At 38.6% G+C, this 16,161-nt stretch overlaps 1 protein-coding gene across 1 annotated transcript; it reads left to right on the top strand.

Moving 5' to 3' along the window:
- Positions 1-589: 589 nt before the first annotated feature.
- TMEM237 (transmembrane protein 237) lies at positions 590-15,445 on the top strand. Its single transcript, XM_088167853.1, has 13 exons — positions 590-648; positions 2,921-2,952; positions 3,856-3,866; positions 4,368-4,424; positions 5,768-5,881; positions 6,238-6,352; positions 6,886-7,043; positions 7,672-7,795; positions 8,575-8,766; positions 9,718-9,791; positions 10,263-10,356; positions 11,114-11,235; positions 12,719-15,445. The coding sequence occupies exons 1-13, from the start codon at positions 619-621 to the stop codon at positions 12,784-12,786; spliced, it is 1,191 nt and encodes a 396-aa protein (XP_088023979.1). The 5' UTR covers positions 590-618; the 3' UTR covers positions 12,787-15,445.
- The last annotated feature ends 716 nt before the right edge of the window (positions 15,446-16,161 follow it).

Below are 16,161 nucleotides of genomic sequence, written 5' to 3'. Positions count from 1 at the left end.
TTGGAGGAAAATCAACAAAAGCGAGTTAAGCAGTCTAGAAAGCGGTTCTTTTAAGTCAAATATTACAGCAACCAGGATGCCTGCTTGTTCTAGAGCCCGGTATTCCCTGTTCAGAGGTAAAATGGGAGAGACCAAAGCTCCAATATGTCATTGATGTGGGTAAGTACTGGTGAAGGGTGAGATAGCAGCCAGCTCTGTGCTGCTGGCCCATGACCAGCTTCCCCACTTCTGCCTAGTACAGCATTTGTCGACTCTTTCTCTTTGTTTTTTTCCCATGTATTATTTCCTACTTTTTTGGTGGATTTTTTTGTGTTTTCCTTTGGTTTGTTTTTTTTTTTTTTTCCGATTACTTCATTTATCAGTTTGAAACCCTGGCTACAAGCTGAACTGGTCCAGAACCCTTTACCCCCTTGATTTTGCTTGTCTGCAGCCCGAGAGACGACGACTCCCGCTCGGGGCCGCGGGGCTGGGCTGGTTTCGATGAGCTAGCCGCCGGCAAGGAGACGCATCCAGGCAGGAAGGTACGGGAAGCCGGACCTCCCGGCGCTGGGGGGGCGCAGCCGCGGCGCGGGGCGGAAGGAGCAGCGGCTCCTCCCTGCAGAGCCGGAGCCGCGGCCCATGGCGGCGCGGCGGGCGGGCCCCGGCGCGGTGAGGGGGCGGTGGGGCCGGAGCGGGCGGGGGGCACGAATGGCTCCGTGGGGCTGCAGCGCGGCGGGCCCGGCTGCGGGCTTGGAGGGCGGCGAGAGCTTGGCCCGCCGGAGCGCAGCTGCTGAAGGGAAGTGGCGGGGCGCTGCCCAGCAGCAGCTGCTCCGGAGAGGCGGAGCTGGAGCGCCTCGGTAGCGCGGCCGCTACATCCCCGCTCCGGTGCGGAGGCGGCCGTGCTCGCCCGGCTGCATCCCGCGGGAGGGGGGAATGTAACTGGGCGTTTCTGCCCATCTGTGCTGCGAAAGCAAGCAAGCATTTCCTCCTTGTATATTTTCATATAAATCTCTCAAAATCTGCGAGGCTTTAACAAATCTGTAAAGGCTACTAAAGTGTTTTTAAACATTCTAGACATTTAAACCTTTCCTTCTCAGCATTCTGGAATGGACACCCGGGGAGTTGGGTAGTTCGTTTTTCCCCCTGAGTTTCCAGGTGCGTCCCACTGTCTTGTGGCCTGGCTCAGGTGTGCAAACACAGCGTTTGACCGAGGCAGCAGCTGCCTGGTTTGTGGGAGTCTCTTGGTTTCGGAGGCACGTTAGAGCACTCAGCGGCTCTTGTGTCCCTAACAAAATGTCCATGGGGACCTATCCCCAAACTCACCCTTTGTACGAAGTTTGGAGGAGTTACTTCAGACTCTGTGAAACTGCAAATAGACCAAAGCTGATACCTCTGTGGCAGGGCTGGGGACTGTCACATAGATGGACAGATGAGTATTCACGACGGGCTGCTTGCATGTGGTTAGCTGTGTTGTAAGGAATAAATGATACAGAAATCAATGCGCTTGCCAGTTGTTCTGTAGAAGGTAATAAAATAGAGTTGTACTACAGAGTACAGAATTACGACTGCATAGGCATTGAATGCTGTATAAAAGGTTTGCGGCTTCTTTATTTTATGGGGTTTTTTAGCTTTTAGGTTTTTTAAATGCTAAGTATCTTAAACGTTTAATATTTACTGCCACAAGAATGTTGGAAACAATAAAAGTAATGAGATCTGACCTTTACCAATATTTTTTCCCTTATGGTGCATCAGTATAATGTGACCAGTCCCCACCGGTTTACCGGATGCTGCTTAGAGTGTGCAGTTCTCTACCTGTGGAAATGGCATTTGCTGTCAGTCTTCAGCATGGCCAAAATCCAAGTGAGAGATTTGAGGTCTTAATCCCACAAACCCTTCCCTGCATGAGGCATCTCATTTGCTTTAGGTAAACAAATCAATGCAAATTTGCTTATAGGAACCTGTACCCGCATGCAGAGTTAAGGGGCTTTTAGTGCAAGTAACATTTGCAAGTAACAACCTGCCCTTGTTTCAAATGGGAGTAGTTCTGGGTCCTGACCCGGGGCAGGAGGGTTCACGTCCAGCTAATCCTGGCTGCCTGAAGTTTATTTTTAGTTCAGAATTAGCTGAGGTTCAATGTGAGCAGCGTGAGGGAGCATAGACCAGTTCACAGTGCCTCTTTCAGGGAAGGACTTCAAATGATATGGGAAAGAAACAAGTGGTAAGTTTGTGGATCTTTGAGTCTTATAGCCCTTTTTATTTCTGGCATCTGAGTTTTCTGAGCATGGGAAGTACTTCTTTGTGTATATTCTTTCAATATAATTCTGTAGTACAAAATTGGAAAGTTAGCTCCTTTTTCTAGATAAGAGAAAGGTACAGGCTCAGTTTCAGATAATTATCAGGAGATACTTTTAGATTTTAGGGGTTTGACCTGCTGGTAAATATGTTCAAAATTATATGGAAAAATAATATTTTATAATATTTAAAAGTATTTTCAAAAGTGAGCTTATTTCCTTTTATTTTTTTATTATTGTTCTGAATTTACATCTTCATTAAAAGAAAATACTCAGCTCACATTGTATACTGTACAATTATATTGAATGCATAAATTATTGCAATATTTTATATTTATTTAAATAGAATGACTAATAAGCTTTCTAATGAAAGTGGTGCCTTACCTGAAAAGTGAAAATTATTGAAGCTGAAATGCAAGCTGTGCCTTACACACAGAGTTTAGCTCTATGTTCCTACTGCAGTGCCCATCAGAACTCTGGTAAAGGCATATTATTCCAGCATCTTTTACATCCTGCTCTGTTAGCAATGTTTGGCCATTTAGGAGGCATACAGAGCAAAACATAACTTGGATGTTCTGATCTGAAGCTGTTTTCTGAGAGGCGATTTCATACTGGCAGAAGTTGAATTTTTTCTCTCTCTTGTCTTTCAGTGTCCGCCTCGTGCCCTTCCTCCAGTGCCAAGGTAAAATCATTGCATTGTGTGGAACTGATCATGATGCTGTGCTGCCAATTTTGAAAGTAATAAGTTTAAGAGAAACACGTTTGATAAACATCTGAGTAGCAAAATTGCTTCCCTTGCTGATTTATTGTCCCAAAATGCTTTACAAGGAATGCAAAGCATTTTAAAACTTTATAGAAGCCAAGAAATTTTACCATATTACCTCAGTTTTAATACTCATGAGAGATAAACCCTTTAAAAACTTTTACATGAATATTCCAATTTTAATGTCTAGTATAGTTTGTTATCCATTTTAATCTCTTCTTACTCCCTCTTATTTTGTTTTCTTGAGTTTATTTGAATCACAAATCCTTTAAAACAGGAATTTCTGGGATTAGGCTAGATATTCTTTAATAGGGATTTATGTATCTGTTAGTTTGATGTAGTATAGGGAAAAAATTGGTCTTTTTTTCAGTGTGAAAGAAAAGCAATTATATCGTTTTTATGAGATGGTACTTCAGAATTCCTTCAAAGTACCTGCAAGTAAATGTGATGTTTATGATTGTTGACAGAGAGTCTCTTTAGTGATGTATGGGCTCAAATGTTTCATAACTTTTGTTGGTTTGTTACATACCAGGCAGTAAGATAAGTTTTAATTAGCCAGGTGATTAAAGCTTTTAATCTGATCCACGGCTAGCCAATCAAGAAACTGTGCATAGTCACCAGCAAAATGTTGAATCTTGCTGATTGCTTTGTAGCCCTAACCCTGTTATACACAACTGCTCATAAAGATGAGGGAGGATAAGGAAATTAACCATGAAAGCAGCAGTGTGAATTTCACAGTTGTGATTTGTAATTGATTCAAAATTCATTTTCTTTTCATCTTTTTACACTGTTCCTCAACAACTTTTCTTCTTCAATATGAAGTGGAAGCCAAGGTGAGTTATTAAAGAGAACTACAAGCATTGGTAGTTCCTTTTGTTGCCACTCATTCTCTCTCTAATGACAGAGCCTTATATTTTTCCTAAATGCAGGCTGATTATTTAAACTGGATACCTTTGCATTGTTAGAACTGTTGTTTTTCTTTGCTGTCTTTACTGTTTGCTATTCCCCTCAAGGTAAGTGAAATGTTGCCACTGTGCTTTAAACAATAAGTTTCTTTTTTAGAGTATTATTCAGAGTATTTCAGTTTATCAGTTAACACACATGCATATGTATATTGGGACTTTGCTACACATAAGACTTCTTACCCTGATTTCCTACCATCTTCTGTTCTGTTGTGTGAACTGGTGAATTGTCATCTTACCTGTAAAAACAAAGGTTGTCATAATTTGTAAAAAATAATCTATTTCTTAACTTGCAATAAGATGGCTGTTAAAAAAAAGGAAATGGAGGTTTCTCCTTGCTGTGCACCCATACTTCTGTTTTATGTTATACAGATGAAATTCCACTCAGTCGTCCCAAAAAAAGGAAACCCAAAGGAAAGACTCCCTTAGGTAAGGTCCTGCCAAGACTGAAAACAGTTCTTTTATTCCTGCCATTTTTTTCCTTTCTAACTTCTTTGCATAATTCATTAAATAGACATTTCCAGCTGTAAGCTACTTATGTTGAATGTGTTAAGCACTTGAGTTTTTGAACTAAGATAACACTAGTTTAGCAGTCTGATTCAATTTCAGTCCTTGGCCAAATAAAGTCACAAGTTAATCACTCTATTATCACTGAAGAGCTGACTGTAAAAGATTATTAGTATCAGAGCTTTGTGTTTTTACAAGAAGCAGATCTGCAGAACAAACATTGTTTTAAGCATGATTGTAAGTCTGATCTATTTTGATAAAGCAGAACATAAAACATAATAGAATCCAATGGATTTCTGTAATCAGTTGACTTGGGTCCATATAAAAGTTTGATGAGTAAATCTCCTTTTTATTTACTTAAAATTGAGGCCTCACTGACAGACCTTTAAGTGCAACAAGTAGAGCTGTTGCTAGCAGGATATCCTAATGATTAAGTTTTATTTACTGTTGTTTTCAGTGAGCTGAAAGATGGTGCAAAGTACACCTTTTGCCATTACTTTGCTGGTTAACTTTGCATTTTTGCACCATAAAGTTTATAAAAGGTGGGTAAACCTGAGTTTGAAGTGGAAACAAAGATTCAGGTGTTACCATAAAAATTACAGTCCTTAAAGGTGCTGTTAAAAAGCAGGTGTGATGTAAAATGGAGAAGTAATTTTGTCTTTCTGCATCTGATCATGCAAGCTGATGCTACTGCACTATAATATGAATTCATGTTAATCTCTCATGGAAATATAATTCCTCCAAAGTGTAATTATTCATCTTTCACACTGGAGTAAATATCCCTCAGTGGATTTTTTCTGCTCCTTCTTCATTCTTGTTCTATATGTTTAGCATTTAAATTTTCCTTTTATGTGATGCTGTTTTGCATTAGCACGTATTTGTGTGGATCACCTTGTAATAAACTATTAATTTTTTCCTGGATCTTGCATTATAATCTTTGCACTTAAAAAAGAGAAATATAGAGGTGTAGTTCTTTCTGGTGATGGATTCTTTTCAGGCAGTCCTCTGCTGTAAGCCCAAATAGGAATTGTGCTACTTCTTGTACACTTAGATTCCCTCCTGAGCATGAAACTGTTGCAGTGAAACACCTTTGTGTATTTCTACTTCTCATCATTGATTCCCAACTCTTGTATTTCCTATAGCCAATGCATTTTCATCTCAGTTGTTGCTCAGCTGGGCAACAATGTAGTAAATGGCAGCTTTCTCAGGCCTGTTTCTCAGGGGCTCTGAATTCAGGCTGCTGGGTCTTTTCTTGTGCTTTTTAGATGGCATTGTGCAAGCAGCGGTTCGTCGGCAGTCTGAGAGCAGCGAGCCCCTGACTCCCGAACCTTCTGATGCCCCTCCTCAGAGGAAACGCAAGAAGAAGAAAGTACCTACTGGTACGTGAGAGAGTTGTAGATGGGAAAGAGATGTAAATAAAACAGAAATATTATTGTATTTATGTTTAAAACATTTCACATACTTCTTTACCTAAAACAGCTGAAACTAATCTCTGGGTGAGTGGTAGCTTAGTATTTCACTTTCTGGTTTCAGATTTCATAGGGTACAAACCTACATGAAAATAATGGATATGCAGTTTTGGAAATTATATAATACTTTACATCATTCAGCTCAGATCATGACTTTTTTGCCATCCTTTTTATATAATAACTATTTATGTATTTAGGTGAATGTATTTCCATTTTTATGAAAGCTCTGAAACTTTCATGATGGGTTATATTTTTTTAATCTTCAGATTCTGAGACCTCTTTTACCCAGAAAAATGTGGCATCCCTATTTCAGAATGGAAATGGCATGGATGTCCCTGAAGCCGAAGAAACGGTGATCCGCAAGCAGAGAAAAAGAACAAAGTGAGACAAAACTAGTATAGCTCATAATCTGGAATAACTGTGACAGTGAATGTGGCTGAGGAGTATTTTACGTTGTCATTTGACAAAAATGTAAAGCCCATGATACCATTCAGCCTGTGTACACTTCTTTCCAGGGTTAAGATCTAACTTTTTTTACTTCTTCATTCTGTTCATACCTGGCTGCATCACAGCTCTTAATAGATTTTCATGAGCCTAAGGGTTCAGTCACAGACATGAAAAAATTAGAATTTGGAACTGCTTTCTATCATTCTTATTATCTTAATTTTACAAAAGTTAGCATTTTTTTCCCAGTTGTTCTAATACATTCTAATCGTTAATCTCTTGATATAGAATTAGTCTTTAGTTTTAGTCAACTAACTCCATGGGAACATTAGTCCTTAAAATTCTGAACAGGGTAGTATTATACAGGTCATAGCCTGATGGATTCTTATCAGTCAGGTTAGACATGTTAAATGATCATAGGAGCCTTTGGATTTCACTCATTACCTCCTATGCTTTCTCTGTGCCACCAGGAAGCCCCGGCCAGCCGAAGTGAGCTCCAATGAGCTGGAAGTGGAGGAGGAAGACATCATTGAAGATGAGCACAGGAAGAGCCCAGATCAGCAGCCTGTGTTTGCTGCTCCCACTGGAATTAGTCAGCCTGTTAGCAAAGTGTTTGTTGAAAAAAATCGTGAGTTCGTCTTGTGATTTAAGTAATTTGAGAACATTCTTGCAATTAGACGAAGCATTATTGTATCTAAAATCCAAATACTGTAGTATTGGGAAGAAATTTTCAAAATGTTTTCCAAGACAAAAATTATTTGGAAATAAATATACATGATAATTTTTCAACAGTGAATGCTGTTGTTGCTGTGCTAGTATATTTGGTTGAATTTTTTAATTCCATGGTGAGGGTGAAAAAGGTTTCAAAATATGCAGCTGAGCTTTTTTGACTTAATATTATCACAGTACCTTGTTAAGAAATTTTTACTTACAAAAAGTCTTTCAAGTGGAAGTTTTTCGCAGGTCGTTTGTGTTTTTCTGTTGTTTCATTTGGGTTTTTTTGGTCCCCAGAACACTGAGTAGTTTACCAAAGTGCTTTGCACATTGTTAACTTCATAGCCTGACCCACCAGGATGCACCCCTCTGACCAGAGGCATCCTATATCAGTGTAAAGTGACAAAGGGGAGGAAGTGGGGAGAAGACTTTTTCTAATGGAAATTTAGATGCTACAGCTTTTTAACACTAATAAGCATTAATGTAGAAATGATGGTGAAAGGAAACAGAGCTCTCTAAAACTGATTTCCTTATCCTTTCAGGGCGTTTTCAGGCAGCTGATCGTGCAGAATTGATTAAAACGACTGAAAATATCAATGTTCTTATGGATGTGAAGGCTTCATGGACTACTAGAGATGTTGCCCTCTCAGTGCACCGAAGTTTCAGGTGAAAGATAAATGTTCTGATGTAAATAAACATAAATCAGGGTTTGTTTTGGGTGTTTTTTTTTTTCTTCCCTCAATAACTAAGAAAGCTATATTGCAAAGATTCAGACAAAATCTCAATAGCAGGAGTTTGAGCTGATAACCAAAACTTTAGTCACCTACAGAAAAGTGTTAGAAAATAAGACTGACCCATCATGTGTATCACCAGAATAAAAACACCTGAATTCAGACAGTTTTCAAAGAAAAATCCTGGTTGGTGGGAAAGAGGGAGGAGCGAAATTGCACTGGGGGAATAAGCTTGTACATAACAGCAAAACCATTTTTTTTTTAATACGCAGTTGTGTTGTGATAGAGAGTGGGAAGGTTACAGCCGTTTTCTTCTGTGGTGTATTTTAGCTGGAAGCCTGGGCTTCCTGCTCAAAGCTTTTCCTTATCAATGAAGATACTGAAAAAATTGCCTTGGGGACAAGTTAGAATGTTTTGTAAGGGGCAGTGGTCTTGGGAAACTGCAGGCAGCTACAAGTTAAAGTATTTGATGCCTGTGGCTGTAATGAAGGGAAGGCAAAACATCTTTGTTTTCTTTAAGTGCTCAGGTTCTGGTGTGAGGGAGGAAACAGAACTCTTGCTTAGAATTTTTTTAACTAGATCATTAAAATCCCTCAGAAACAATCTCTGAAAGGCCTTGAAAAAGCAGGGTTGAACAGATGGATTCATAGGCCTTTTCTATCTGTAGCTAATTCAAGATGTTAAAACTGGTCTAATGTTCTTTCTTCCATTCAGGGTGTTGGGCCTCTTCACCCATGGCTTCCTTGCCGGTTATGCTGTATGGAACATTGTGGTTATCTACATTTTGGCAGGAAATGAGCTTTCTATGGTTTCTAACCTGCTTGAGCAGTATAAGACAATAGCATACCCAGCTCAAAGTTTGTTCTACTTTTTGCTGTCTATCAGTACAGTCTCAGCCTTTGACAGGTAAGATATATTTCTATTTGAAAGGTGTGTGTATATATATATATATATATATATATATATATATATATATTTACATATATGATTTTCCTTTCACCTTTATATGGCACATTTTGATTTGCTGTTGATGATTCAATTGATATACTCAAAGAATGATTTTTCATATGGCTGACTAAACACAGAAGGGGTGTAGCTGTGCATCCAGACCTTTGGTATATGCATTTCTGTCCCGTGCTTGCACCCTACTTCAATGTACTGCTGCTGTTTGTGGGATCAGGAGGCAAAATAAATGTAAGAGCTGACCTGTTTTGTTGAGGTGGGACTGTGAAGAGGGGTGGAGAACAACAAATGTTTCTATGTGGTTCACTTTTCATATGAATCCATTGCCTAGTCAGGTTTGGAACACAGCTGAGTGAGCAGTTTTCCTGGCTTAGCTGGGGCCTCTGCGTTACATATTGAGTGGGAATGGAAAGAAAGCAGCTCAAAAAAGATCATTAACTAAACTAGATTAATGGATGTTACAAATGTTTCTTTTAGTTACAAGTAGGATAAGCCAGGGGAGGAGTTGGTGCTGTGAAAAAAATCGTGACCTTTTTCCCTCCAAGGGTGGCAGGGAGGAGTCCCAAGTTGCTCACATTTGCTCCTGTAAGCAGTGTGAGCAGTTACATTAGCATGGACACTGAACTGAATGCAAGGATTAGGAGGGACAGAGATCTTCAGGTTCTCTCTGTTTCAGAAAGGTCTGCACTGTGAAACCTAATGAAACATCCTCCTTTGTTTTGGAATTGGCATAATGGGGACCAATGCCATGTGTGTAGGATGTAGTTGTACATTAAGGCACTGTAACAGAGGCAGAAAAAATACCTTGCAAAAAGTAAAAGTTAAAAAACTGTTAGAGGAGCAGTATCATTGTCTTTACTGGGCTATGTTAATGACTCTTGATTTTGTTATCAGGATTGATCTGGCAAAAGTATCAGTTGCACTGAGGGGCTTTCTTACCCTAGACCCAGCAGCACTAGCTTCTTTCTGTAAGTATTTTGAAGGGGGTAGGAAGCTGTCCAGAAAATATGGTAAATACTCTTTTTACTGAAATCTTCCTCCCAGGTTATTTTCCGCTTTAGAATAAATAACTTGCTCAGTAGTTGATAATAGCAAAGGCCATAAACACTTTGTTCCTTATCTTTTAAAGCATTTGCAATAGTAGCATTAGTGGCTGTTAGTGAGATAGTTCTTTTCCATTTCTGAATATAGAACACAAACCTAACAAAAAAAAAAAGAATCACAAGATGCAAGCTTTGATGTAGCTCGTGGATTGCAACAGTGCAGAAACCAGATTATGATAGGTCAGGAGAATGTTAAAGAAAAACATATTAATTAAATAAGACTATGATTGGAGGCAGTGGAGTGAAAGGAAAGAAAATGTAGTGATTAGTACCATGTCGTGATGAGACAGCATTTTTGGAGTTTACATCTGACACTACTAATTCAATTTCTTCCAGTGTACTTTGCTGCTCTTATCTTATCCTTAAGCCAGCAGATGACATGTGACAGAATCAACCTCTACACGCCACCTTCGGAAAATGGCAGTGTCTGGTAGGAAACAAGGAATTACTTTTGTAAATTATAACATAGCTCACTTAGGGACCCTTGTCCAACTGGCAGATTGAAGAGGTTGTACAAGATATGTAAAAAAGTATTGATGAAGGATTATATTTCTGAACCTGCCTTTGAGCTTGTCTTGAATGTTTGATATTTTCACTGAAAAATAAAATCTAAAGGATGTGTTTGGTTATATTGGTTGCAAGTCCGTTATACCTCAAACAAGAGTTAGAATGATGCTGGAAATGTCAACTGACAGGAACCTTAAAATCTCTTTTGCTTGAGAGTGGGACCCTACTGAGGTAACTATATTGGCTTCAAGGGCAGGACATTCTGTAGACTACCAACACTGAGTCTGCCACAGCGTGCAGGGGCTCAGCAGACACAGGTGGTATTTAAATATAAACCATTGTTTCATGTTAGGTGATCCCATCCAAAACTGTTGCTGTCTGAAGTACCTATTAATGGGCTCAAATTTTGGTAGCACCAATTTTTAAAGTAAACCAGGAGAAGTAGAGCAAAAGCATTTATGTGAAAATTTGCTGGTTTGGGCAGTTAGTTTTGGGGGGGGTGGGGGTGGGTGGAGGTTTAGAGTTTCTGTGGGTTTTGGTAATAATTCTCTTTACCGGGCCTTTGCAATGCAAGACCGTCAATCTGGTTTAGCAAACTTGTTTTGATGTTACTCTGTTGCAATAATTATTGTAACTTCTGTGCACCATTCATGACTGGTGGTTTGATGTATCTTTCCCAGGACTGCAGGTACAGAGGCAGAAATTGTTCATTCATGGGTTGTGGTGAATCTTGTAGTGTCTGTTCTAGTTGGGACGAGTTGGATCTTCTTAAGTTCCCGACCAGAGCTAGACCACAGTGAAGGTAGGAAACACTGATAAGCAAAATGTTGTTTATTCAAGTTGCTAGGGTTTTTTTATCTTCTACATTTGGAGTTCAAGACAGGTCCTGAGAAATTTTGTGACTGAGGAAAAACAAGTATCTCCTAGCAACCTTGCAGAGCAAATGCTTCTTAGGATGCTGGTCTGTGTTTGGTATTATAAACATTAATTTAAAAAGAAAAGTTTTATTTGTCCTGTCTGAAGCAACATAAATTTTGAAACATTACAGAATGGCTCTTTACAATTAAGAGAAAAATAATTTAAGATACTTGACAGTATTTTAAATATTTGAAATGTATTTATTCTACTTGTGTCTTAGAAAATTCCCTAATGTTATTAATGTTCCTTCTGCAAGTGCTAAATGGGTTACAAGTTCAGTATAATTTTCAATAGTTTTGGGAACTCCCTAGCTTCGAAAAGTCAGATTTGTGCTTGCAGTACAGGACTTCAAATGAGGACTGCTTGTGCTGGTCCAGGCTGGAGGAGGGGTTAGCAAGTTCTTCTCATAGAAGAAATTTGGCTAGAAACTGGGCTTTGTTCCTTTTGTGTTCCACCTGGGATCCAAAAGGTGTGTCCTAACTCAGCGTTCCTGTCAAGTGCATGCAGCCTGTCACTTGAAGGTATGCTGTATATAAAAATCTTTAAGTTTCAACTTAAAAGTCAAAAAGTATCCTAAGAACACCATAAAGTGAAGCACAGATTTGTGTTTGGGAGGCTGAGGATTCAACATGCCTCTTCCATTTACTTTTGAATTTTAATGTACAGGTGTCTGTATTTCAGCTGGCTCCAGTTACTATGTTTATTTCTAATAAATCATTTAATGAGTTAAAAAACCCCAAATGACTAAGTGGCAGCCTTTACAGTCCTCAATGGTAAAATTTACAATAGATGCTTAAATCCTATTTAAAACCCATAAATAATAAAGATTTACTCAAGAATTTTACTCAGCTTTTGATAAAATTTTTTTATACTTACATGTGCCGACTAAGATTGGAAAACCACCTCAGAAATTTCTAGAGAAATTAATTAATACTTATTCCAAATAGCAGAGAAAGTTTGGTCTGCTAAGGATGGGGTACACTAACTTGACACTGTGAGATATAGAGCAAAGACTTCTGAAAATGAACGAGTCTCTAAACAGAAGTCTTCCTTCCTGAGCCTGACAATGCCAAAACTTTAACAATCCCTCAGTCTAATTCAGAATTGTGTTTCAGTGTCCATGTTGAATGCACGATGATACTGCACATGATCAGCTGGTAACATTGTCACCAATTCTGCCAATTTTGGGGAGCAGCAATAGTTTTCTAAAAACATTGATGGCCCTTGTCATTACTGAGTTGTTGATAATATGATTGGGATGAAAAGCAAGAGGCTTGAGGGAATGCTGGGGTACTTCTCAGGAGTAATGGAAATGTATTCAGGTGAAAATTTTCAAAGAAAACATAATTCTTTCCTTTCTCTTTTAGATTTGATGTTTCATTCTGAAATTGAGGAATTTCCTCATGGAGATGTCATACCCAGAGTCCAGCCATAAGTGTGGAACAAGACTCAGCATATATTGTAGCTGTGACTGATGGCTCAACATGTTGTGTATTATACCTATGTATTATAATTTTCATAAAGAAAAAGATGTATTTTTATATTGTATATATTTAATGTTGATCTTTTTATGTGTTACAGTTTCCAAATGTGATTGACAACTTTTATACTTTTGCTTTTTATTTTACAAAGTAGATTATCTCTAGCGCATAAAGTCAAGGTGATTTTGTAAATACTGCTACCTACATAGCCAAAGACACTAGAGGGATGCAGAAGATCAGGTATTCAGTGCTTTTTTGACTGCTATACAGTCTTCAACAACCTGCTTTTGTTACCAATGAAAACAGCAGTTAGCTTAAATTATTTGGTTAAACATTTTCTAGAGATTTAAAAAAAATCTTACAACAGAAGTAGTCTAAGGAAAATTTATAACAAAACAGAGTTAGGAAACATAAACCCCACCAAGTTAGTAATCTTAAAATAATCTACATTTATTTGTTATAAAATATTTTTATAGAAGAAAGGATTAAATTGACAGGGATTTTGTTTAATAATCCATAAAAGAGGTTACTTTTAAAATCTTAATTTAGTTCTCTTGACAAAAAATCTTGATGATAACCAGTTCTTACAGGCTGATGTAGATACAAGACAAAGAAGTTTTAATGTTGCAACAGTTTGGCCAGTTAAATACATCATCTCATCAAACAGTGTTTTTGTGTTGCTAACAGGATGTATCTGTGACATGTAATTTCTCAACAGTCAGGAAGTGTAACTATTCCAAAGCCACTCACAAAGACAGTGTTCTGATTTCTCCTTATCTGGTATGGCAAGAGCTATCATTTTATTCACTGCTCTTTCTAAACAAATACGGATTTCATAGATGTTAAAAATGTTCCTACTCTTATGTATTCTGATGGAGATTGTTTTCCGCCAAATTGTTTTGTGTTAGGATAGAATGGGAAACTTCTTCCTAAAATTACAAGAAAATGCTTATTAAATCAACCCAAAAAGTCTGCAGCAACCCACCTTCTAAGCAGTGACATAGTAGTAATTGTGGCAGGTGATGGGTTTTGCTGACGAGAAGCAACATTCCTATTCCTTTATATTAAAGTGGCAAAATGAAAGTATTTCAGATGTGAATAAATACACATATATTGCAGGACAAAACAATCTCCTTAGTAGACACAGACAAGGTCTAGTTTGAAAGCCATTTATAAGGAAACATCACCTAAAGCCCAAAGCTTGTTTGTTTGTGTTACTTAGCATATATTGATTATGCCTTGTTTGATTCAATACGTGTGTCTGTGGGTGGTTGTAAAAGGGGTGCACTTGTCAAAGTCCACTGGAGAATTACTGAACTTTTTTTAGTAGTGAAGTTAAGAGTAGCCAGATAAGACTTGAAAGGAAATGTCAAAGAGCTCTCAGTGCTTTCTGTGCTAACTTTGTGCTGTTACCTGACTTGCTTCAAAACAAACATGGGAATGTGATTAACTAGGGCTGTTGCTGCCCTGTTGAGGACTTGTGTTCTCTTGTGTCCATTCAGCAAATTTAAGTTATTCAAAAATTCAGTGCTTGTGACATCTTTTAAATGCTGTGATAATCTTGGAAGGAAGGAAAAAGACATGTACAGGAATTAAAAGATGTTCCACAGCTGTTGGCTGCATTCTGAGGCATTCAGCTTGATGTGGGAAGGAGCCCTTAGCCTCTTTTGTAAAATTGCTGTGGCTCTTGTGTCTGTATTTTTGTGAAACTAAAGCTAAATTATGGCTGCATTGTACATTAAAATGGAGAGATTTGGGGTGCTGGTCTCCTTCAGTTGTGCACTGGAGGTTCTTGCCGTGATTTGGCTGTATGAGATGATGCGTGAGATGGGAAATGTTCCCATGTTTGCCACCACACGTTCTGCTGATGTCGTGTGTTTGCTTGCAGAGTCACTGACCTTCTGAAGATGAGATTATTAATGGCATGGCTGCGTGACTTTTCTTTCATCTTGGTACGGTCAAAAGTTTAATTTTGCCCATAAAATACAGAGCTCAGCAGAAGTGTGCTAAGGCATCACATCAGTACAGAAAAAACTTGGATAACATCACTGCTTGATTTCTGACATTAACACTAGGAATTGGCCTTCCAACTATCCCTTAGACAAAGTGATGCCAGCCAAGAGCCACAGTCATTGTGAAATATAGTAGTTTTTATATGGTTGAGCAGGGATTGAATTCATGAACCTAATGGGATAAGTATTTCAAGCCAGGCTTGCCTTTCCAATGTATATTTTTAGGAGGGTCTGAGTATATCCATATTTAAATTAATGAGTTTTGAGGTTGCCATATAAAAAACACAGTAAATAAGTGATGGCTAATTATCTATTTTACGAAATACTTTTCATTCCGTTAAGCCTCAGAGTGGAATAAGAGTTTAAGTGAGCTTTTTCTTTTGTTTCTTGGATAGTATTAGAACAAGTTTACAAAATAGATGTTTAATTCTAGAACATGCAATGTTTGTAGAAGCCTTAACTGAAATGCCTTTGTGCATTTCCATATCATTATTTTTAAAGCGTTTGTGTTAATGAAAAATATTTTTCGGATATGTTGGTGCCAAGTTTTTGTTTTTACATATATTAAACAATTAAACAATTGCTGTAAACTACTTAGAAATGATGGTACTACTTTGTTTTATTTCCAGTTGTTTAGTCTGTTTAAAATAAATCAGTCTGTCTGAGGATTTGGGATGGGAGGCTTAGGGGCTGTCTGGGGCTGCTCCAGACTTGGGTGGACAAAGCCCCACGAAGCCTGATCAGAGGCTGGACTCCAAAGCTAAATTCTTTTAATTACTTAAATTGTTCTAGTAATTTAATGTTTTGTTAATTTCGACTTGGTTTAAACGTTCTCAAGGCAGTTTTCTCAACATGAAGCCAAGTGACAATTATTTGCAGAGCATCTCTTTAAAGTAGTTTTGGTATTGCTGAGGTAAACTTTAGGAGGGTTATGATTAGGTGATAATTACTCTCTTGCATATTTCCAGGAGAATTAATTTAAATGACTGATGGCTTTGGGAGATCAGAGAAAATCATCAGGTAAATACCTACAGCTAAGCCCAAGACTTACCTGTCTCTTCCTTTTTCCTCATAGCGGTGTGGAGGGTGCTATTGCATTCCCCGAGCGCCTGCGCTTGAAACTGCTGTGTAAGTCCACAGACACTTTGCAGAAAGGCTGGTTTTGGTGTTATTTCTGTACTATGCCCCCGGGGCTGCTCGCTCCCTTCACGGAGGGTAAGGAGGGGCCCCCAGCCTCGCACCTGAAATCCCCGCTTCTGGGGACAGGTGCTCTAGGGGATGTTTTTTCCTGTTGCGTGTCGCCCTCCCGTCCCCGGT

The sequence above is a fragment of the Sturnus vulgaris genome, chromosome 7, assembly GCF_052056855.1.
Source record: "Sturnus vulgaris isolate bStuVul1 chromosome 7, bStuVul1.hap1, whole genome shotgun sequence".
Taxonomy (NCBI): Eukaryota; Metazoa; Chordata; class Aves; order Passeriformes; family Sturnidae; genus Sturnus; species Sturnus vulgaris.
Note: the sequence above shows the minus strand (reverse complement) of the source record. Positions and strands in the feature narration are given on the sequence as shown.

Bases quoted from the DNA above. Each gene is read 5' to 3' on its own strand.
- TMEM237 (XM_088167853.1), top strand. From the start codon at position 619: ATGGCGGCGCGGCGGGCGGGCCCCGGCGCG. The intron at 7,044-7,671 runs GTGAGTTCGTCT...TTATCCTTTCAG, and splicing joins AGTGTTTGTTGAAAAAAATC to GGCGTTTTCAGGCAGCTGAT. The intron at 10,357-11,113 runs GTAGGAAACAAG...TATCTTTCCCAG, and splicing joins TCGGAAAATGGCAGTGTCTG to GACTGCAGGTACAGAGGCAG.